Source organism: Choloepus didactylus, chromosome 19 (genome assembly GCF_015220235.1).
Source record: "Choloepus didactylus isolate mChoDid1 chromosome 19, mChoDid1.pri, whole genome shotgun sequence".
Taxonomy (NCBI): Eukaryota; Metazoa; Chordata; class Mammalia; order Pilosa; family Megalonychidae; genus Choloepus; species Choloepus didactylus.
In genome coordinates this window covers 59093160-59117751 of record NC_051325.1, presented here as the reverse complement: position 1 = coordinate 59117751, position 24592 = coordinate 59093160, and the positions used below count along the sequence as shown (strand labels likewise).

The 24592-nt window shown below is 44.6% G+C and overlaps 2 protein-coding genes and 1 pseudogene across 3 annotated transcripts in view; all 3 read right to left on the bottom strand.

Moving 5' to 3' along the window:
* Window positions 1-1889: 1889 nt before the first annotated feature.
* Window positions 1890-4413, bottom strand: LOC119515678 (protein FAM209B-like). The gene is made up of 2 exons (XM_037811790.1): window positions 3205-4413; window positions 1890-2308 (listed from the first exon to the last, which is right to left on the bottom strand). The coding sequence occupies exons 1-2, from the start codon at window positions 3448-3450 to the stop codon at window positions 2045-2047; spliced, it is 510 nt and encodes a 169-aa protein (XP_037667718.1). The 5' UTR covers window positions 3451-4413; the 3' UTR covers window positions 1890-2044.
* Window positions 4414-8322: 3909 nt separating this feature from the next.
* Window positions 8323-24592, bottom strand: part of RTF2 (replication termination factor 2) — a 50007-nt gene continuing 33737 nt past the window's right edge. For both annotated transcript variants that reach the window (XM_037811480.1, XM_037811482.1), the window contains 4 exons: window positions 16347-16460; window positions 10314-10368; window positions 10109-10204; window positions 8323-9134 (listed from right to left, as the gene is read on the bottom strand). In XM_037811480.1, coding sequence (XP_037667408.1) covers window positions 8983-9134; window positions 10109-10204; window positions 10314-10368; window positions 16347-16460 — 417 coding nt within the window. In that variant the 3' untranslated portion in view covers window positions 8323-8982. The remainder of the gene's footprint in view (window positions 9135-10108; window positions 10205-10313; window positions 10369-16346; window positions 16461-24592) is intronic.
* Window positions 13790-16336, bottom strand: LOC119515487 (annotated as a pseudogene).

Sequence of the window (24592 nt, the reverse complement as noted above, 5' to 3'; positions counted from 1 at the left end):
TTCTCCCTCACTCTGCCCTGCACAGTCTTCTCCCAGATAGTCCTCATGGCTTATTCCCTGTTAGCCCTTCTCTGAATGCACTACTTAGGGTGGCGAACCAACCACCCACTCCCAACGCCCTCACACGTCTCCAGCACCCCCTGGCTTCACCACCCTCCTCAGCACTTATCCCCAGTGGGCACACTATACACGCCGTACAGTGTGTCTTTATTGTGTCTCCCCCTGGAGAGCACAAGCTCTACGCTGGCAGGATGCTTGTCTGTTTTTTCCCCATCTCCTCATCCCCCGTGCCTACGATGCTGCAAAGAGCAAATACACACCCGAATGAACGAATCATTAAATGGTGATTGTAAGTAATCTTTTAATAAAAATAATTTTACTATTACCACTAGGACTACAAATCCTAGTTATTAGTAATAAAAGCATTATGACTACTATTTCTTCAACTTATACTTTTATTGTTAGCAAGGGACCTAAAGCAAGATCTTTGGGAAATCTTGTGCTCGCTGTTCTCTGAGATGGGCTTTGTCTGCCATCTGGTGGCAAGCTCCAGTGACTGCAACCCAGACACCCCCCTCTAAGAAAGCTGTTTACCAACCCAGCCCTCTACCCATAGATCTGTTCAAGTCCCTGTATTGACCTTGCTTTTGAGAATGAAGGTTGGTGCAATGAATGACTTTCAAAAATATTCAATAATCAAATGAAATCCAAATAAGGTTAGTTAACGGTATCGTACCAATATTAATTTGGCTTTGATGACTGTACTCCAGCTGCGTAAGATGCAAACATTAGGGGAAGCCACGTGAAGGGTAGACAGGAACTCTCCATACTATTTTTGCAACCTTTCCCTACATCTAAAATGAATTCCAAATAAAACGCTTAAAGAAATATCTGGAGTGCCAAGCTCTGTTACAGGTGCCGAGGACACGGCCGTGAACACGGACATGCGGTCCCTGCCGGGACGGAGTTTACATCCTGGAGGAGAGAGGGCACAAAGGGAAACGGGGCATCGTGTCACAGCACCAGGTGCTGGGGTGAACAGGTGCAGGGCCATGTGCCAGTGTGACGGCAGGGGCTGCTTTCCCGGGGCGGTCAAGGAAGGCCTGGCAGAGGAGCAGCCCCGGGGCCAAGCCCACGAGAGCCAGCAGTCCAGCCTCTGGAGGAAAAACGGACCCCGTGGACGAGGCCAAGGGCAAAGGCCCTGAGGCAGAAGTGGCTGAGCCAGGGCAGCGACAGCCCCGTAGCTGGGAGGGCACCAGACCTCAGCACTGTGCAGGCCGGGAGCCGGGTGCACAGTGGAAACCACTGGAGGGTCCAGCCATGCCTCTCACACTATATTTATTCCATACTATACGTACTTCTTGGCTCACTGCCTGTCTCTCTCACAGAATATAATGAGAAACCTCATTGTAAAATGTTGGCCTCTAAGGCTCAAGGTTTTTAAAAGACGACTGTGGGCCAAAACATACCCTTTTGGGGTCCAAACATATGACCCGGCCATCACCATCCTGGGCATTTATCCCAGGGAGAGTCATGGAATCCACATGAGTTGGAGTGAATAAAAGGACTTTTCTAGGGGTAAAATAGTTGAATGATTCTGCAATCCCCCTTACACCTCCTAATTTGACCTACGGTTGAAGTTGTCTTTTGTAATGTAATAAGTCATAAAGATAAAAACCAGTTCCTTCTTTTGCACAAATTGCCACTTATAAGAAAAAAACAAGCATTTCTAAGAAAAAGAGATCAGCATCTTATCCTGTGTTGCCCAAACCTTATGTCAAGCACATCGTCGTGGGCTACAGTGGGGTTGTCGCTACTCTTCTCACTGCCCAAATCTCTAGGGGAAGCAAGAAACAAACACAAAAGCAAAATAAAAACTGTTACGGTGACTGGTCTCACGTTTTTTTTCCTTCTAGTTAAAAACAAGAAAAAAGCTAAAAAGAAAGGTCTTAAATCAGAGAATTCTTTTTCCTCAGAGTAGTTTATTAGTTTGAATACTGTCAACACTCAACTTTCCCTCTCCTACTTTGACACACAAGTCCATTCACTCAGAGTCGTCTTCACCCCATATTTCATATATGGTAATATTATTGTGCGGCTCTGCAGGCGCATCTGTGCTTTGAAGCTTGAGTTTACTGCCGGCTGCCACGGCGACTTTAAGATTCCGCACCCTGGATACGAACTTCACAAGGTCCATCTCGAGCTGGGTTAACATATTGAACGCATAGTCTTTGTTGGGGCAAGCGTTCTGATTTTTCTTTGGTGGACCGCGAAATGAACAGCGTTGACGGCCGGTGGGATTCTGATCCTGTCAAGAAAGATGTCCAGGGTGAATAATACCAGTGACTTTGTCAGTTTTGACACAGTTTCATAAGTGCTGGACTCATCTAAGAGAAGCTGCTTCCAGCATGGCTCTTGCCCAGGATTGGCAAGCTATGGCCCAATCCAGCCCACTACCTGTTTTTTTTGTTTGTTTGTTTTTTGTTTTTAACAAATAAAGCTTTACTGGAACAACACAGCCAGGCTCATTCTCTTACTCATGTCTACGGCTGCTTTCAGGCTGTAAAGGCAGAGTTGAGTAGTTGCAATAGAACCATATGACCACCCAAACCAAAAATATTTACTATCTCTCCCTTTACAGAAAAAGTTTGCCACCCCCTGCTCTAGTCAGTTTGGACATAACCTCACGAGGTGTCAGGCTGGTCTAGGAGAGAAAATGCTGCCATACATTCCTCTCCTTCCCTGTCCAATTGAAAGGGCTTTAAGCCTTATATTGCCTTTATTTGGGATAATGACTCCATTTCCATTTGGTTCAGCAACTTGTAGTAAGGGAAATCAAAAAGTCAGGGGATGGCGAATCTGGCTTTGTGAATAATTTTGAGTTGAAACACATCAAACTCTTGAATCTATCGCCAATTTGGAAAAAAAAAAAAAAACTCATTTAACAGGATAATGAGCCAAGGTTTCATTTACCCAATAAAAGGAAGGTTGTCTTCACCTGCTATCCCAACCTCTGTGGATTTGGGGATAATTGTCTTCACTGAGGACACTTGAGGAAACGACCTTGCCAACTTTGTCAGGACCTTTGTCAGGTCCAAATTCGTCACAGTTAACAGTCCCACCTATCAGACTAGAAAACCTGTTTCTCGGAGCCTGAGATTTAAGACTGAATCAATGTGGTAGAAAGAACGGGGCCATCCTTACCTTATTCTCACTATTTCCTCGAAACTTTAGCATCACATACAGCATAACAACAAAAACAAGCCAGAGCCATTTGCTCCTAAACCAGCCTTGAGAGTGCTCTGGTAGATTCTGCCTGGTTCGAAAGTGCCCTCCACAAGGCACCTTCCCCTGCGGCTCTGGGGCTTTATCTCTCAGCGAAGAGAACATAAAGGCAGAGCAACAGGAAAGGCATAGGGGCAGGAACAAGACCCATTTCAGCGTCCGCATGGTGCTCAGGGCTGGAGGAGGAGGCTGCTCATGGTGGGTTGTTTGCTCTTGTAGCCGGGAAACGGGGAGCCCAGTGCTGGTCTCTTGGTGATGTCACAGAGGGCCTGAGCCACAGAACTGTGACAACTTCAGGGTCAAGGGTGGTCAGGCCCCCAGGGTGCAGGACTTAAAGGGAGATGGAGAAATTTCCAGCAGGCAGTAAGAAGAGAGGATGCAAATGAGGCTGGGAGGCCACCTCCTTTCCAGTACTTTCTTCTGGCCCTGGTGCTCTACTGGGAGAGGCCATCCATTGCCTATTTCTGCTTTTCATTTGCTTGATCCATTATGGTGAGCAGAGAAACACACGCATGTGGCCCGTTGAACTGAGTCAACTGGGAAAGGCAGACATGAAACAAGAGGCTACAAACTAGGAGCCACAGATGTGCTTTGTTTGGCCTACATCATTCTTAAAAAATAATTATTTGCCAACATTTGGGGCTGGGGGTGGGGGGCAGACTTCAGTTTAAAAATCCAGATTTCTGGTTTTCTTGGAAAACATGGAAGATCTGGTAGCATTGGGCCACCCCCTCACCTGGGCCACCTGTGCTGGAGCTGAGTCGGGGCTGCCCACGAGGTGGGTCTTCTCTCCACAGTCCCCCACTCTTGACCGTGTCACATGCACTGACCCAGCCGCCCAGCCCCTGCAGGCATCTGCAAGTGCAATCCCACAGTAAGAGGATCATTTCATAAAACTGATAAGAACAGCCAGCTTTAGGAGCACATAACATGAAGACTGTTCTAGGTTAGGGTCTCCAGGGAGGCTTTCCTGAAAATGCCGTTTGAGTGGAGTCTGAGGGGCGAGTCGGAGCTGGCTGGGTGACACTGGCAAGGGGATGACATCTAGGCACACACGAGGACCCCGAGGGGAGGCCAAAGCCTGCGTGAGGACTGAGGCTGACGCCAGGAGTACAACTAGGCCTCACGGGCCAGTATGTCTGAAAGCACCTGTTTTTTTTTTTGTTTTTTTTTCTAGTTCATTCATTTTATCTTTTTTTTTTTTTTTTTTTTTTATTAAATTCAGTTTTATTGAAATACATTCACACCATGCAATCATCCATGGTATACACTCCACTGTCCACAGTATAACATAGTTATGCGTTCATCACCACAATCTATCTCTGAACATTTTCCTTACATCAGAAAGAACCAGAACAAGAATAAAAAATAAAAGTGAAAAAAGAACACCCAGATCATCCCCCCATCCCACCCCATTTGTCCTTTAGTTTTTATCCCCATTCCTCCACTCATCCATACACTAGATAAAGGGGGTGTGAAAGCACCTGTTTTTAAAGACGACATGTAAAGGAAACGCTAACGGAAGGCAAGGCTTGAGCTTGCTCCCCTGGGCCACCAGCATCACAATCTGCCTCACATAGGACCTGATTCACGATGTGCTCGCTAGGAACAGGACTTCCTGCTGAGTGTGAAATGACCTAGGGTCTGCTGGGCACCTTCACTGGGCTGTGCTCTGGGGAGTGACGAAGGTCAGCCAGACTTCCAGGAACAAGGGGGAGAGTTTCGGCTTGCACTGTGCAGAGTGTGCACACATGTGCTGGAGGGTCAGGGACCCTTCGGGTGGAAGCCTGTCTGGGCAGGCCAGAGGGCCAGGAGAAGATGAGTCCTGTGCCGTGGGAGGAGCCCACTGAGAAGCAGCCATCCCGAGACCTGTGCCGCAGGCCGGGGGTCTTGAAAGCAAGTTTTCTGTCCCTAGTGTCTCCTGACCTGCGCCAGTGGGAGAGCCCAGGCCCACCGCCCCCGCCAACCCCCATGTCTGCACGTACCACGCGTTTTACATCAACTCCCCCAAATAATACTGCCAAATGTGGTGCTAGCGGTATGGCACAGTAAGGAGCAAACAGACTTGACTTACATAGATTACCCCAAATAAATGCTCAGTAAGTTTTGTCACGCTTCAGTTTTGTTATATGGAAATCTGGGTCTCTAATGCTAGGAATCACATTTTCTCTCTACATTTTGCGCTGAAGTCTGAAAATTGTTTTTTTTTCTGAGTAAGGCAGAAAATTTATAAGAACACATGTAAAGAGGAGCACGTGGACCCTCTTGCAGAGGGAGGCGAGAGGCATGCCACACTGTGGGAAGGATTTGCTCATGAAGATTTTTGTTTCTTTTGTAATTTTTATTAGCTATTTACTACCTTCTCCTTCTTCCTCCTCTGTTGAAGCTTGATCTTAGGTGACTCACTCAGGCGGGGTCGGGTGGCCCCATGTGTGTTTATTGCTTAGCTTTACTTCTCCCCCTCCCCGCTCCTTGCGCAGGGCTCCTCCTCCCACCCCCCCTCCGCCCCAGGGTGGTGCCTGGTGGTTGATGGTGCCCTTGGGTGGGGTTTTGCTTAGGTGGGTGGCTCCAGGCAGGATGTCTGTGCAGGACAGGCACCCCCGGTCTTGATTAACCGTCCTTGTACAAGGGCTCCTTTCCAGTACCTTCTCATCCCTCTGGTCCCTGCTCTAGCCTGCCTCAACCCCCCCCCCCCCCCCCCAGAGCTCTAGTCCCTTAATCTTAAGGGACGTTGAGGGATGAAGGTCTGTCTTCCATAGCTGCTTCCTGCTACCTGAGAGGCCGTGAAACTTTCTGGCTATCTCGTTTAGGCTTAGAGGGGAGGGCTCCAGAGGGGTGTTTGGAACAGCTGAAAATCCTTGCATCAGTATTAGTTTGGTGTGAAATGCTTGTAGTCTGGAAATCAACTTGGCAAGAAGCTTAAAAATGCAGGAGGTGATCAACAGGAGGAGGATGGAAGTGAGCCGAGGAGAGGCCTTAGCCAAGAGACTGGGGAGGAGGGTGGGGAATAACCGTGCTTCAGGTCCAGGAGTGAGTCCCAGCTGGGCAGCTCATTCCTGCTCAGCCAGAGAATAAGAGGGTGCACGTGGCAAGGGATGGGTGTGGGACGCTTAGAAGGGGCTCGATTGATCTGAAAGTGTTTTTAAATAGAACAAGGATCAATGGCGAGGTGGATATTTCAAGATCTTTGAGCCAAAATTCTCTGTGTCAAAATCATAAGAGGTTCATGATGATCTTCTCAGTTCATTTTGGGGAGACTTTTATTTCATTTCTCAGAAACAGAGGATGGTGTAAGTTAAATAGACTGTACTGTGGAGATTTCTTTCATCTCAATTTGCTCCTCCTAGCTCCCTCATGGCTGGAAAAGCTAAGTTTGGGGACTGATGGCGGTCGGGGCGAAGGGAGGTGCTCGCAGGGCTCTTTCCTTTCCCTCAAGCCCACTCCTGAGGCCTTGGCTCGGCATCCCGCGTGGAATCCTTCCGCAGCTTCCACTGATTGCTCACCTGGTGAGCATCTGTCAGCGAGACCAGGCGGGTCCCGATTTCACGCGTGAGCTCCCGAGCAGACAGAACATGAGCTTGTGGGATTTACTCAACCACCTGTGAAACGGGATGAGGGTGATGGTCCCACCTCACCGGGCTGCTGAGAGAGCCCCATGGGGCAAGTGTATCAAGTGCTTGGCCCTTCCCGTGAGTGCTCAAGAGAGGCCAGCTCTCAGCCCCTGGCACTGCCTCGCTGCCGAGTGCCGGCACGGGACGGTCATACGCGGCAGACACCACCCTTCCCCAAGCGGGTCAAATGCCAGTCCTTCACTGTGCCCATCGAGGGGCCCTCAGACCCCAAGAAGAGGGACTCTCCACAGGAAGCCCTCCTCTGGGGAGCTACTGAGCACTTCTGAGGGGCCATGAGGGGGATGGGGGGTGGGTGAAAATGATGGGGGCAGGTGAGAATGGGATGCAGCCAGGGCTGGAGAGGGTGGCCGGGCCAGGGCAGGTATAACGAGTTGATACCTTAATAATACAACCATCTGCAGGAAGCAGGGTTGAGAGCCAGTGTGATAGTTTGAAGCTGTATGTATCCCAGAAAAGGTCACGTTCTTTTAATCCATTCCTGTGGGTGTAGACCTATTGTGGTGGGGCCTTTTAATTAGGTTATTTCAGATGAAGCGGTCCCTGGTTGGTCTTAATCCTCTTAGTGGAGTCTTCGTAAGAGGATAAAAGACAGAAGACGCAGAAAAAAGCACCCCAGAGACACTGAGAGATGAAATTCAGAGAAGCACCCAGAGAAGCAGAGAGAGAAAAGCCAGAGAAGCTGAAGAGACAGGGCAGCCAGGGGCTGAAAGCAACGAAACCCTGGAGAGAAGCACCAGCAGACACCGCCACGTGCCTGGCCATATGGCAGTGGAGCTGAGGACTGGTGGCAGCTTTTCTTTAAGAAGAAGGTATCATCCTGTTGTGCCTTGATTTGGACATTTTCATGGCCTGAGAACTGTAAACTTGTAAGTTACAAAATCCCCATTGTAAAAGCCAACCCATTTCCAGTATATTGCATTTCATCAGCTTTAGCAAACTAAAACACTCAGGCAGTCTATGGTTGTTAGTTGTAAATCTTTAAGTTTCAATAATTATTGACACCATGACACATTATGGATAGATAAAATATAACAATTTTATGTACAATTCCCCCTTTTCCTTTGGTTGAACATGATCTTTTCTGGGGTACATACAGCTTCAAACCATCACACTGGCTCTCAACCCTGCTTTCTGCAGATGGTTGTATTATTAAGGCATCAACTGGTTATTTATCCTAGATGGCAGGTCACTGGCTTCCCTTAAAAGGCAAGTAAAGGAGACAGGGAAGGCATGTGGGGGGTGGGAGGTAGGCAGGAGAATTTGGCATCAGAGAAGCCACAGAGGAGAGAATAGGTGGAATTCATATGATATCACAGAATTTACCACTTTGCTATCACTGCAATGGCTGTAAGTTTCTTACCCAAATATCAGTCAAAAGTAGAAGCAAGAAAATATTAGAGACAAATGAGAGAAAAGGAAGACAATTTATTTATGTACCAAATCATTAGGTGCCAATTAAATCTCTTCTATCTTCAAAATGATAAACTGAGGTGAGGAAGACTTCTCACCCAAAGCCCCCCGCTCCTTCCAGGGCTGGAACAGAGAGGTGACGTCCTTGAAAGACTCTAGCAGACACTGTGGACTTGAAATTCATCCTTTCTAAAAGCTGTTTCACTTGTTCTATTATTATCTATTGGTGGCAAAACCATTAGGATTTTACTTAAATTGAGCCAACCACATGCCTGTAAGGAATCTGGAGGTTTTAATTATTTCAAGCATAAAAAGTGCAGCCAACACAACTCTCTTGGTCGTGGAAAGGTCCAAGTGCAGCTATGGCTGGAAGCGAGCATAAATGCAGGCCCGGGAAGAGGTTAAGAGGGGCAGGCGCTGAGTACGGTCGCCCGGCAGGGCAGGCCACGCTCCCACAGCCCCTCCTGGAAGTCAGAGGCCCTCCCAGACAAGAGTGACCACGGCGGTTCAAAAATTTGGCAGGACAACTTTATACCATGCAAACGGAACTACACCAGATGAGATATGACATGCTCACACGATTACAACCACCTGCCTACAGGGAGAAGAAGAAGAGCCCGTGGAAGGAAGGAGCTGCAGTCACCACTGGGCACGTTCAGAAGCAGTAAGACGTGTGGGTGACCCAGTGGGCCGACTCCTCCTTGGAGCGCTTGGCCGAGCTATGAGTTGTGAAAAGGGACTTGTAGGCTTCAGATTCTTCGCTCTCAGCGATGGACCGTTTCATGGCTCCACATGGAGGCTTCCCAGCTTTTCCAGAAGAAAAATACAAAAATTTTAAGATTGGGACTAAAGATAATTCCAAACATCACATTCTCAAAAGGGGGAGAAAGTGAGTCTCTGAATCCCTAGCATTTTCTTCCAACTTTCTTGGGAAATGTTGAAATTTAGCATCTCGACTGCCAACTCCTAAAAAATAGACAAAGCTACTAGATTTAAATCTATCATTTATAATAATGATAATTAATAACTTTAATAGATACTATTCACTTAGTGCCTCGAATGTGCTGGGATTAAATTAGATAACCCACGTGGGATGGGTCCAATTAGCCCCGTTCATAGAGGAGAGAAGAAAGGCAGCAAGGGGCTGACGACCCAGGTCAGATGGCGACGGAGTGCAGAGCCCCTGGGGCTGGAACCCAGAGCCTCCCGCTCTCTTCACCACGGTGGACACTCTGTAACACAACATCACTAGATGTGTTCTCTTCCCTAATGAATCTGGGATTTTCTTTTTGTGAAGTAAAAACTATTCTCTTTGAATTAAAGCTGATGAGTTTCCAAAAGAAACACCTGACTTCTGGATGGTGCATGAAATGGCTCTTTGATAACTGGCCAGTGGGTGGGCAGAGGGAAGGGGCTCCAGACCCAGGTGCAGACCCACCCTCTAAGACATCAGGGACAGCCTCAATCCACTGCCCCGTCTCCAGGGGTGTGTGAGGCCAGTTCTCCTTGTGGTCTCTGTAGACTGACACTAGTGGACACTCAATAGGAAAACAGAACAGTGAGCATCTGTGGACAGATCCCATCAGTCCTGATAGGGTTCCTGACTTGAGGCATATTATACAGTTCTCAGTCATTCCCCTCAAGAGAACCCAATGAGCTATTTAGACACAGGACAAAGGACAAACCTGAGTTTTCTCCTTCACTCACTCTAATAAAACATGCCATAACCGTCAGGGTTTCCAGCTTTCTGAACAGCTCATTTTTGTCTCAACAGGACCCACCTGCACTCTTGGGGACCGCGCTGGCTTTCTTCTCTTTAGGTTCAAGGCCAGTTTCTTCAGGCTTCCCTGTCATACCTTTTGATGGCCCCGGGGATTCTGTAAAAGCAGGAGCAGGCAAAACAAAAACAAAACAAAAAAGCATGAACTTTGGAAGGAGGCACACAGTCCTGTTTCACTAATCCAGGCACCTCTGCCAGCATCTTACCTTCGCTGGTATCTGGGTTTGGGACAGGCTCTGCCGCCTTGGGTTTCTTTGCTTTCTGTAAAAAGGAAGAGGAGGTCAGAGGATGTGTTAGGACTCCACTCTTTTTCAAACTTCAGTCCAGACTTTAACAGTACAATTATAAAAATGTGCCATCATCAATTGTAACAAATGTTCCACACCAATGCAATTTGCATTGGTATATGGGAATCCTATATTTTATATTTTATGCATGACTGTTTTGTAAACCCACAACTTCTCTAATAAAGAAAAACAGAAAAAAAGAAAACAAACTTCAGTCTAGCTTCCAGCCATCCTGTGAGCCTTATGTGTCAGGCTGAGGCAGTGCATACAAGACATTCACTGTTCCTAAAAAAGATTTCTCATCCTTCATAAACTCTGAGCCTTAATCTTTTCCATGTGTTTCCAGTTATACTTTTTTTTTTTTGCCTCACGCAAGAACCTATCTGTAGAGATCTGGCTTAGTTTTATGTTTATATGCCTAAAATCACAGTCCCAAAATACTGTAAGGAAGACGACAGATTTCAGTGATAACAGTCAGTGTTAATGGTGGCTAGTGTACACAAAACAGCAGTTAAATGAATAATACCATAAATTGTACATAGGTACAAATAGTCCAGCCAGCATAAACACATATTGAATCTTAACCGTTCCAGTCACTCTTTTTTGAAGTTTTCCAACTGCTTTGATACACTCTGGATTACTCTTGCTAAGATTCGGAAATTTCAGGCACTAGAATTCTGTCACTTACAATAGTTATTTTGAACAGCAAAAGTAAAAAAAAAAGTTTTTAATTACACAGCTGACCCTGTACTGATTCAGTCACAGAAAAGACAAGTAGACTATATTCAGCGAATGTACTTTAAAATGCCATTTTCCTTAGAACCCAAAAGGTGGCGTGAAGATACACAACCTAACTCAGAAGGTCTTTTCTCAGGCAATGGCCTTGAACTTGGAATATATACATGCAGTGTGATTTATAACACTTACATAAAAAATAAAACCCTCTGTTCATTTCACACATGTGAGGCATGCATTTACATTTCAGAGGGTAATAACCAGTCCTTCAGAGAACTGAGACAACCGTTTATTTCTAAGCCCTCTATTCATTATCTGAATAAACAACACACAGTTAGACAGGAAATGCTATGCCCTGTTTCCTGCTGTGGGGATATTTGGGAAATATTTTGTATCCTGGTAGCAGTATCTAAGAGGCATTCCCAGTAGCTCTGGTGAATATTTTGCACAGAGAGGGGCAAGTAATTTCCATGGGGCTTTGAGCAACTTGGCAGGAAGCCTGGGGCAGGGAAGAAAACTCACTAAAAAAAAACAACAAAAAACAAACCAAAAAACAAAAAATGATTTAAAGACTATACGAAAATTTCCAGTAGCTTCCATTAAATATAATTTTGCCCTATTGATCAAACTGAGTTTGATCAAACTGAGTTTGATCAATGGCAGTGATGAAGAATAAGCAGAATTTTTTTTCTTTTGTGTTTTGCTTTTATAAAATCACAGTAATTTAGAAAACCAACTTACAATGAATGCACTTACATTTATTTGCCTTTTTTTTTAAAGGTTTATTATACACCATACAATCCATCCACAGTAGACAATCAATGGCTCTCAGTATAATCAGAGTTGTGCATTCATCTCCAAAATCAACTTGAGAACATTCTCAATGCTCCAAAAAGAAAATTCCCATACCCCTTATATCTCCTATTGACACTCAGCATCAGTATAGTGTCTTTGTTACAACTGATGAGAGAATATTACAATGTTACTATTAGCTATAGTCCTTAGTTTGCATTAGTTGTGTTTTTCCCACATAATATCCTATCATTAACACCTTGTATTAGAGACATATATTTGTTCCAGTTCATGTAAGAACATTCTTACGTTTGTACAATTAACCACAGCCCTTGTTCACAACAGGTTTTGCTATGTTATACAGACTCATGTTTTATCCTCTAGCATTCCTTCTAGTGACATACACAACCCTGAACTTCCCCTTTCAACCATAATCATACCCATAACTCACTGCTGTTAAATACACTTACAATAATGTGCTACCATCACTGCTATCCATTTCCAAACATTTACAATCAATCTTATTAAAAATTCTGTACAAATTAAGCATACACTCCCCATTCTCTACCCTCATCCAATCTCCTGGTAACGTATACACTAGATTTTATCTCCAAGAGTCTGCTCATTTTAAGTAGTTCATATTAGGAGACTGAACAATATTTGCTCTTGTGTGTTTGGCTTATTTCACTCAACATAACATGCTCAAGGTTCATCCATGTTGTTGCATGCTTCAGGACTTCATTCCTTCTTACAGCTGAATAATATTCCATCATATGCACAGACCACATTTTCTTTATCCATTCATTGGTTGATGGACACCTGAACTGCTTCCATCTTTTGGCAATTGTGAATAATGCCACTACGAACATCACTGTGCAAGTATCTATTCCCGCCCCTATTCTCAAATCTCCTGGGTATATACCTAGTAGTGGGATTGCTCAGATCACATGGCAATTCTATACTTAGCTTCCTGAGGAACCACCCAACTATCTTCCCACAGTGGCTGCACCATTCTACTTTCCCACCAGCAGTGATTAAGTGTTCCCATTTCTCCATATCCTCTACATTTGTGGTTCCCTGTTTAATAGTGGCCATTCTAGTAGGTGTGAAATGATATCTCATTGTGATTTTTGATTTACATTTCCTTAACAGCTAGTGAAGTTGAGCATCTTTTCATGTTTTTTTTAGCCATCTGTATTTTCTCTTTGAAGAAAATGTCAATTCAAGTCTTTTGCCCATTTTTTAATTAGGTTGTTTGTCTTTTTATGGTTGAATTGTAGGATTTTTAAAAAATATATTCTGGATTTTAAACACTTATCAGATGTGTGGTTTCCAAATATTTTCTGCCATTGAGTATGTTGCCTTTTCATTTTTTGACAAAGTCCTCTGAAGCATAAAAAGTATTTAATTCTTAGGAGGTCCCATTTACTTTTCCTTCTTTTGTTGGTTGTGCTTTGGGTGTAAAGTCTAAGAAACTACCTCTTACCACAAGATCTTGATGATGCTTCCCTACCATTTTCTTCTAGGAGTTTTATGGTCTTATATTTAGGTATTTGATCCATTTTGAGTTAATTTTTGTATAAGGTGTGAGATGGGGTGGTCTTTCATTCTTTTGGATATGGATATCCAGTTCTCCCAGCACCATTTGTTGAAGAAACTATTCTGTCCCAGCTGAGTGGATTTGGCAGCCTTGTCAAAAATCAATTGACCATTGGTGTGAGAGTTTATTCTGACCTCTCAATGCTAGTCCATTGATCAATGTATCTATATTTATGCCACTATCATGCTGTTTTGACCACTGTAGCTTTGTAATATGCTTTAAAGCCAACCATTGCAAGTCCTCCAACTTCATTCTTTTTCAAGAAGTTTTTGACTAATTGGGGCCCCTTACCCTTCCAAATAAATTTGATAATTGTCTATTCCATTTCTTCAGAGTAGTCTGTTGGAATTTTGATTGGAATTGTGCTCAATCCGCTTAGATTTCTTTCTATGTCTTTGCTAGTTTTAGCTTCCAATTCTCTCGTGTGTGTAGAGTGCACGAGCAAGTGGGGCGCGGCGAAGGAGGCTCGCAAACCCCAACCTTCCGCACCGCGCGGGGAGAGAGGCCTGCGCCGCTGAACCACCGCCATTTTCTACACCGACCCGCAGCCGCCGCCGCCGCCGCCACTATTTTGCTTTTTAACCTTAACTTAGTACATAAATGATCCAGCGGCTCTTTAAATGTCTCATGAATGTTGTACATAACATTTTATAAAATTGCTCCACAAATTATTTCCATTGGCATTTGATTACAGCCTGGGTATACTGCCTTACTACAGACTACTTACATGTATTATTTATCTCCTACCTAAGTAAAATGATAAAAGGAAAAAATGCAATTGGATTTGGCTCTTTCTGAGAATCTTGGATCCACACAGAATAACGCTAAGTGCCACCATGTGCTCAAGCGTCAGCTTCTGAAACGTCACGTCCTTTCCTTCTCTTACATATGCCATTCCAAGTTGGCATGGTGCTGCCTATTTCCCAACCATGACTTAAAAAAAAAAAAATCTCTGAAAAACTTAAATTATTACAAGACTCTCATCTCGACACTGCTAAACGCATGATCATACAGAGCAGAGTATTTTTCTCACACTTTCATAAAGCATCTTTTTTGCCTTAGTTCTGATCACCTCAAGTTTTCTTCCACATTTACCCTGAAAATGGACTTTTTTTTTTTTTAAGGAATGAAAAGTCTGCTATTCTCAAAAGACTTGTATTACATACCTATTAACCATAAATACTTTTTAAATTTTATTTTTATAGAAACTGATGTTTTTTCTCATTAACCTTATTTCTGTTTTCTGTTTCAGAGCTTGCAGAAGATCAACTAAGCACACCTGGTGTTTGTTCCTGCCCGTTCGGTGGCCCCAGCCATGGGAGCTGTAGGCCGAGCCTCCGGTCTTCAGCCGGGAGCTGCTGAGTGGGCACAGAGGGTCCCCACAGGCCTCCAGACCAGCCTGCCACCTCGGGGCGAGGAGCAGTGACGTTAGGAGCCGGCGCAGCCCGCTCACCCTGAGCTTCCTCCTGGGCCACAGTCTGCTCCGCAGCGGGTGCTCTGCCTTTCCAATTCCTTCAGGATCTCTGTGGAAGGAGATCAGGCGAGACCCCCATGGGTGCTCACGGGAGATGGTGCCAGGCCTGCGCACAACTCCCCAGGCCAGCACCCACCACACCAGACTCACTGTGAGCAACGTCCACATGGGACAGAGGAGAATCTTGTGTTTCACAGAGCAACAGCCGGCAGGAGAACATAAGATGCCTCTGTGAGAGGCGGATAGTCAGCCCTGGGATTGGTCACCACCAGCAGACGAGGCTCCTGGGAGGCTGCTTGGATCCAGTTTTTAAAGGTTCTGGAAGTAAAAGTGCCTGCCTTAGGAGGAGCTCCAGTGGCAGCAGCAAACTCCAGCAGAGCCTGCTGGCCGGGGTTCCTGGCGGATGTGACACTGACATCAACTGGGTTTTCAGTGCGACAATGGCCCAAGCTGCCAGCAGAAGCGTCTCCCAGATCCTTTGCAGATTTATGATGTAGATGCCATCACCTTCCCTTCTGCAGACATTCCATTCCATCTGGCAGTCAAAGTTGGTGCCACCTAAATGGGTTCCTGCTGCAAGGAATCGGAGGACATCCTCCTTCACCTGCAGGAACTCACGGACTCTGGACATTGTCAGAGTTTCCCTTTAAGTCACAATGGCACCCAGGACAACGCTGTGTGGACCCCTCTGATGGTGCAGAAAAACCCGTAAACACTTGCAAACTAACAGCATTTATTGTTGGATCCAGAATCAGTAGCACATGGAATGACTTCTTAGCTAATTAACTGTTTTGAACCTGCATCATATCTTAAGCAATTTCTAAAAACCACAAAACGAGGCCTCCACAGTTGCACATCTCCTCAGAGGCTGTGCTCTCGGGGAGTGAGGGAGCCGACCCCTTCCTAGAGGTGAAGGCCTCCAGGACGCAGCATCTGCACACATGGCCTGGGAGTGGGTGACAAACGCATACTCCCAGGCCCACCCCAGACCCGCTGAAGCCGAGATCCCGAGTACAGTAAAATCTGGGCCACAGTGGTGGGATGAAGGTGACTTTACTTTCTTCTGTTTTCCAAGGTCAGAACACTGAGTACATACTCCTTCATGAGGTCAACAACCGCGACAGCAACCACGGGCTCACCCAGGCACAAGCGCTCTACAGGCCCAAGCTCTTGATCCACCTGACAACTTGATGAGGTGCGGGTGCTCTCCCTGTGTTGCTGGTGACGAAGGTGCACCTCGAGAGCTGACCCCTGTGCCCAGTGCAGCGAGGGTGTGGCCGAGCCAGGGCTGTGGTCGGAGCAAGCCCTAGACTCTTGGAATGTGAGGGACGCAAGCAAAGACTCCCCTTACCTTTCCCAGCCTCACCCTCAACCTTCTTTCCTCCATCTTCTTCTTCAGCATCTCTACATCTTCCTTGGTGCCATTGAGCACGATGACATCGTCTTCCTGGAAGGCAGCCCCACACTGGAGAGGGCAGAAGAGAAGACAGACCCTGTCACCGCCGAGTGGGAGCCACCCTTCAGACTCGCACTCAGCCCAACCGCTGCTGCTTAAGCCTCTGGAAAATTCACACTTGTTTTCCTTCCTGCATCTTGGCTGCCTCCCCACCCACCATCACCCACCAGCCTTTGTATGTTTGCTTCATAACACTGCTCGCTGTCTGAAATCCCCCCGTCATTGCTTTGTCCATTTACAACCGATTGTCTCGGACACTGCTGTATCCCAGCTCCTAGCCCAGTGCCTGGCATGTAGCAAGTTCCCAGTGATGAAAATTTTGGGATGAATTTAATCTGTAAACCAGGGGTGGGGACAGGAAGAAGAAAAAAGATGAAGAAAAACAATGAGGACAAGAAGTGGCTCTTCCCCTGCCTCCTCCATTTTGGATGGAGGCTTCTGCCATCGTATGTCTCTGCTCCTTCACGGTGTCACTACTTTCTGGGCCTCAGTTTTCTCATCTGGAAAAAGAGGGTGGACTCTAACCTGAGAGTCCAGCCCTCAACTGTGGGCGACTTTGCCTCCCCATCCAGGGCACACGTGGAAATGCGTGGAGACGTTCTGGCTCTCGTGACTGTGGAGGGGGAGTGTGCTCCTGGCATCTAGAGGGCGGAGGCCAGGGATGCTGCCAAACATCCTAAACGCAGGGCGGCCCACCACAGAGAAGACGCGGGCCCACGTGCCGACAGTGCCAACAGTGAGAAACTCTGGACCATGGTCATAAATACCCAAATGAAGCAAAGAATAAGAATTTGTAGGAAAACACCTGTTATCAGTAGGGTAAGAAATGTCCTCTAAAGCACGAAAAAGGTAAAAGTCATAATGCTTGGTAACTTTTGCTACAGAAAACTGTAACTTTTGTTTAACAAAGCTACACTAAACAAAGTAAAAACAAGCCAAACGCTCAGGAGAAAATACCTGCAATGAACGTAGCATTCAAAGGATTAAGATACAGAGTCTCTAGTTATAAGCCCTCTGCACAACACTCCCCAACCCGGAAGAGAAAAGCCAACTAAACAGAAACGGTCGGGAGCAGGACACAAAGCTGGCCGGCAGCGTCCCCCGCAGCGCCTCCCTTCTCAACCTGCTGACGGGAGGCACCCCAGTCAGAACCTCCCCACTATCTGATCTCTTTAATATGTCTTATTCTTAAAAAGTCAACTCTCATCTTGAAAGGACTGTTTTTACTGTTAATTGAAAAGGCACATTCTAGGGTGAGTCTCACTCACTGTCCCCAAATCTCTGAAAGCAGAGTGACTGGTTGGTGAAGATGGCCATTTTCTAGAACATAAATATAAAAAGCCTGGGGGGCAGGAGGGGGCTCAAAACCAGTTTAGTTTTATTTCAGTCACTTCATGCTGCAAGGACTAGCACTGTGCTAAATAAGTCACGGTCCCTGCCTTCTATGGGCTGGCTGGGCATATCCCAGAAATACAGAACGGAAGAGAAGCGAGCTCACCAAGGCTGCCTTGCCTGTGAAACTTGCCTTGATCCCCCTGCCTCTTCTGAAATCTCTGTATGCTCGCCTCACTCTGGGGCTTTCTAGCTCACAGAAGGGCATTCTGGGGCTTTATTTGACATTTCCTAATCTTCATGCGGGGGACAGAGAAATCATGTCTCTTAGATTGCAACATGCTGCTAGGGGGCCAGAACACACACTGGACAGGCTCTAAAAAGGAAGGCTCGAGCTGCACCCCCATCTACTCCCTAACATGCCTCTTTTTTTTTTTTAACATGCCTCTTTTTAAACAGCTTTATTGAGATATATATGGTATATGCATTCCATAAAGCTCACCATTTAGTGTCCAAACTCACTGGCTTTTAGTATATTTACAAAGTAAATATTTTAGAGAATTTTTATCACCCAAAAAGATACCCATTATTAGCGGTCAATTCCCATTCTCCCCCACCCGAGGCTAATGGCAACCACTAATCTGCTTTCCGTCTCTACAGATTTTCCCATGCTGGACATTTCATCTAAATGGATCGATCGTTCAGTACCTGATTTTTTTTGTGACTGGCTTCTTTCACTGAGCATAATGCATCAATTGTATGGATATACAACATTTTATTCCTCCATTCATCAGGTGACAGACACTTTAGGCTATTACTTTTTGGTTATTACGTGAACAATGTTGCTATGAACATTCGTGTACAAGTTTTTGTGTACAGAAAAATGTTTATTTCTCTTGAACAGACACCTAGGATGGAACTACAGGTCATAAGGTAACTCTATGTTTAACATTTTGAAGAACTGCCAAACTGTTTTGCAAAGTGGCAATACCATACTACACTCCCACCAGCAGCATACAGGATGCACTCTCTCCACATCCTCGCCAACACTTGGCACTGCCCGTCTTTTTGATTCCAGCTAGCCTCGTGGGTGTGACATGGCATCTCATTGCGCTTTGATTTGCGTTGCCCTAATGGCTAATGATTTTGAGTATCTTTTCATGTGCTTACTGGCCTTTTGTAAATCTTTGGAGAAATGTCTATTCAGATCATTTGCCCACTTAAAAAACTGGCTGATTTCCTTCTTAAGTTGTAAGAGTTCTTTTTATATTCTGAACACAAGAATCTTAGATGTTTGGCAAATATTTTCTCCCATTCTGTGGGCTGTCTTTTTTACTTTCTTGATGGTGTCCTTTGAAGCACAAAAATTTTTAAGTTTGATGAAGTCCAACTTATCAATCTTCTCTTTTTTTGCCTGTGCTTTTGGTGCTGTATCTAATAAATCACTGCCTAACCTAAGATCATGAAGATTTTCTACTGGAAGTTTTACAGTTTTAGTTCTTACAGTTAGCTCTGTGACCTACTTTGAGTTAACATTTGTATGTGGTGTGAGGAAGGGGTCCAACCTCATTTTTTTGCATGCGGATATTCAGTTGTCTCAGCACCATTTGTTAGAAAGACTATTCTTTTGCCATTAGATGGTTTTGGCCCCTTTGTTGAAAATCAATTGACCCCCCTGAAGATGGAGAAAGAGATTAAGTGAGAGAAAGGGGTAGCAACAAATAAGATTTAACAAAGGTCTATGAATACTGAAACTTTATACAAATATATATATATTTTAGATGCTGGGGTGTTGGAATACCTAGAAGGAGGTAAATGACATCGTGGAACTGTAACCTGTAACATTTTTTGAAATTACCTATATAACTGATTGTTGAGCTGTACATCAAAAGTTAATACCTTTCAGTATTTATAATAATGGAAATAACTGAAATTGTGGAACTGTGACCGATGACATTCTTTGAAGTTTGTTCTCTAACTTCTTGTTAAATTGTACCTCAAAAGTTATCACTGTTATGTATATATGTTAAAGTTCACAATTAAAAAGTGCATTAAAAATTATAAAAAAAGAAAATCAACTGACCATAAATATGAAAATTTATTTCTCAATTTTATCCCATTGGTCTCTAAGCCCATCCTTATGCCAGAACCCCCTGCCTTGATTACTATAGTGACATTAAGGTTTATGAGCTACACATCAAGTGGAGCAATAAAAACAGGGTTGTTTTTTTTTCTTTCTGATTCCTATAAAAAGCAACTGGATTAAAATTTTGTAATTATAAATATTTGATAAATGTGCCAAATAAAGTCCATTATTAACTGAAATATTTAGTTACTCCTTCCCACACTGCCTTTGAAGAACATCAAGGTAAGTGCCCAAATAGCGAAGAACGAAGTTTTTGAAAAAACTGGAACAGTGCCTTTAACCAACTGTGCTAGAATCTCTTCTATAGAAAACATTCTGAGCAAGAGAAAAGACATAGAAATGCTTTTTTTCTTAAAAGTTACCATATATTTTCTACTTCCAGCACATGGAGGGTACCAATAAATGTTGCCAAACTGACATAAGAAAAAGAAAAGACCCTCTTCAACCCCTGCCCTGGCTGGATTATTTATTGTGGTTCTTTTCTCCAAGAGTGATTGTTTTGGTCAAATTCAGCTCTTTTCTAGGGCTGGCCTGGTAAATTTTCATGATGGAAGAGACTTCCTTTGACCCACAGTCCCTCAGGTGGGTGCCATATAGAAGTGAAAACTTAATAACAGAAGCGGGCGCCTGAGGAAGGCGCTGAGCTGGGGCTGACTCTGAAGACAGGGAGCATGTTTTCAGCCATCACTGCAGGGAGGCTGGGCCTACGGATGGAGGCACAGCCTGCTCTGCAGGGTGCAGTCCCCTGGGAAGGGCCACGCCATGGGAGAATGGGGTAAAGCCTTCCCCCTGGGGATCTCTTCTTTGGAGAGGGAATGAAAAAGAACCTGCAGGAACAGAATCAGGTGGCAGAGAGGGCCCATGGGGGCCTGGGGCTGGGGCTATGGCATACGTAACCCTCCTGAGTATCCGACCAGGAGGTAGGAAGAGTCATGCTTTTATTCCCTCCCTGGCCCTGAACTCTTTTTCTTCTCCTCTGGGCTTTCTGCTTCTATTTCTTTCCACCGTTCCTTGCTGCCCCTCTCTCCTATAGAGTCAGGGGTCAGGAGTCTCTTTCCTGTAGACATGATGGGTGTGAGGCTGTGGATTCTCTCCTGCATATGGTTATGTTTAGTTTGGCCTGCCCAGATCTGTAGTTTTATAGTTGAATTAGCCAACTAACAATAACTAGTCAGGAATCCTCACATTAAAAATCCAGATATCCTGGTCCTTCTCTCAAAAATTCAAAAAATCCATTAACACCAAACCCTCATGGTCAGTGGCCTCAATGGCTTGGATCCAAGTAGGGCTGCCCCTTGGAGAATGGGCACATACTCCTCCACTTGCTACAGACCCCGTACCTCATTCCTGGTTCCTGCCTAGGCCTTGGGCTTCTGTCTAATCCTGGGGAACTTGGGTGCAGTGGCTGATCCCCGAAGGGCAAATGAAAAATAGGCAAGAAGCAGGTAGCCACCTGTTGTGCCAGCTGCCAGGATGGGGTTCTCCATAGACAGGAGAGTAGGGGGCTGCTGGAGAAAGAGAGGGTGGGGCTGCTACAAAGCCACCACTGGCCCAAAAGGGACTGCACCCCCCACCCCCAAAATTGTAAATGTAATATGCAGAAAAAAGAAAAAATATCCATATTTTCCTTCCAGTGATTTTTTCTATGCTACAGCTGCTGCACAGCTGAAATAGTACATTCTTTTAGTTTTCTGCTTCCTTTTATCACTTTTAATTTAAATGTCCAAAAATGGGGGGGAATGATTAAATACATTGAAATACTTTTCTAAAAACGAATAGCCTTCAGTTATTTTAGAGTTTTTGACAATGTAGAAAATGTGTATCATATGTTAAAAGAAAAGCAGAATAGTAATTGTATATCCATATGATCTCAGTATGTTTATTACTTTTAAAGTATAAGAAAAAAAGACCAGTAGGTAATGTACCAAACTGGCAGAATTATGAATAATGTGCTGCTGTAACTCTATATGTGTATTTCTATCATTTAAACAGATGGGATGGTGGTTTCCCAATCTCTGCTCTTACAGTATGTGCAAAGAATATCTCGTTGCATGCATCTCTGACCCAGAAATTCCACCTCTGATACTCAGTTATTCTCTGTCATAGAACCCATTTATTTCCTGCATAGTACTTCATGGCTTGCAATAAATGAATGTCTGTCTATGTTTGTATTGACTTTTAAAGTAGAGTGTTTCCTCCACTGGAAAGCAAGCTGCAGGAGGGAGGGACTTTGTTTTTCTCGCTCATGACTGAAGCCCAGGGTTTAGCCTAGGGTTCTGCACACAGTGGACACTCAGTCAACAATGGCTGAACGACGGAATGTGACCACAGCCTAAAGGAATACTTCAAACTATGATGGAAGGGATAGAAATTTTAAAGCTAAGAGTCCTCCCAGAACGTTGCATGCAATTTATGTTCCTTGCAACATATGAGAATGCACATCTCACCATGAAATTTGAAGGGGGGAAAATCTCTTGCTAATTTGAAAGGCAAAAGAAGATAGTTCCTTTTGGACTTCAATTAATAAACATAAAAAACCCCACATCTGTAGATTATATGTATATGTCATGTGTCCATTTTATTTCTTAGGGTTTTGATTCTGTTTTTTAAATTTTACTCCATCTGCCTAAGAAGTTCATACAGTAAGCCTTTTAACCCTTGGTCTACACGTTACAAGAATCCCTCCAGTATGCTCAGTCTTTCTCCAGTTTGTATCCTCCTTTCGGCCTTGGAAACGCACACCTACGCACAGGCAAATCTCTCCATCATGCTCACATTGGTTCTGCCTCTGCTGCTAGGCTTAGGAAATCTTCCTCCTCCAGGGTTAGGGCGTGAGGTAGGAGGTGAAATTCAGCACCTCTGCGTGTCCTCTAGGAAGGGGCCCCAGGAAGAGCCTGGGGGCCTGGCGTAGTAGCAACCACAGTGCACCCTTTAAAGCCAGCACTCTGTGGGCCAGGGGACACAGCTGCAGCGAGACCTCCCAAACTGGCAGGAGTTGGTTCTCCCTCGCAGAGGGGCGTTTCCTTTCCTAATTCTTGCTAGATGAGATGAGTACATCGACTCAGGGAATCTGAACATCTCCATACAAACAGCTTCCCACTCCTGAAGGGCCGCACGAACCCCCTTTTATATAAAAACCATACACCTCATACATGCAGCAGTACCACAACCCCTTTAGATTAAGGAGATGAGATTCTATCTGCCCAATTAAGAAACTGGCAACAGCAACATCTGTTCTGCAAAAGAGCAACCTGCACCTCAGGATCACCCCACGAAAAGGTGAACAAAACCTGTAGTCATGTGACTAAATAGATCAGGTGTCAGGATATATTCCAGGAAGTAGGTCTGCCTGGTTTGTGATTTACATCTCTCGCCTCCACTATTCCTAATAGATCTATGGTAAACCTAGAGAGCACAGGCAAGCAGGAAACCATTAAAACCAGAAAAGGAAAGGATCTTAGGAAGAAAAGTATCTAAAGGTGGAGAATAATAAAAGGGCAAAGTCAACTGGGAGTGGAGAGCATGCTATGGTGCACATTCACCGCCTGGTGGCGCTAGAGAGGAGAGAAACACTGCACAGGCTCTCTGGGTCCCCAAAATAAGGTTCGCTTGAGAGCCACTTGGGGCCACTTAGCTAGGGAGCCCACTTAGCAATTTCCTGAATGCTATTTAGGAAACATTCACGATTTTAAAAATCCTTTAGTGAAAAAGGATCAGATAAGTAAAAATTTCCTCCTATTTTTAAAAGCACTTAAAGAAACGACCCACGACTGCTGAAGATTTCAGCCAGTTTTCAGAGTATGTGTTACTCTGCTTTGCCCGTCAGCAGTCCCAGGTGTTTTCTGTTACCGCGTTCTTTAAGGCAGTGATCCTGTCCTGAAGAAATACTCAGAGATGCAAAAGCACAACCATGTTTCAATCACAGGTCGGAATCAACAAGAATCAAATTCTCAAGGGATGACAGGGCAACAAAACATGCCAAGCAACTCTGTTCATGTGATTTAAGCTGGAGGCACTGCAGGAGAAGCAACTCGTGGAAGAGAGAAACCAAGCCGAGTGAGCACACTGCATCTGCCCCATGGCGTCTGAGAAACATCTGTTGGTAAGTGTTTCATTAACTATACAGGGATTGTGAATGGCATATGCTAAGCAGGTATGGTTTTTAAAATAGAATATGTTTTCTTAGTTGCTAGGGTATTTGAATAGCTAGAAGGAAAGAAATAAAATAGTGGAATTGTAACTCATAATATTCTTTGAAATTTGCTCTATAGCTACTTACATTCTTTGAAATTTCCTATACAACTATTTGTTAAATCATACTCTGAAAATTATCACCTTTCTGCATATATGTTATATTTCACAATAAGGAAATAAGTGAAATTGTGGAACAGTAACCCATAACATTCTTTGAAATTCGGTTAATAGCTACTCATTAAGTTACACATTGCAAGTTTAAAAAAATAGAATATTTTTACTTTGCGCCTTATTTGGTTTGAAAATAGAAATTTCGAAACACCAGTAATATTTTGAAGTGCAAGTGCCACAGGCATCTATTTCCTTCAAAAGTCGTCCTCAGTTTCTGTTTAAGTTAAAGAAAGTGGAATAAGTTCAAAGTACAAGATCAATTAGATTTTTTAAATGCCACCATTCATTAATTCCTCAA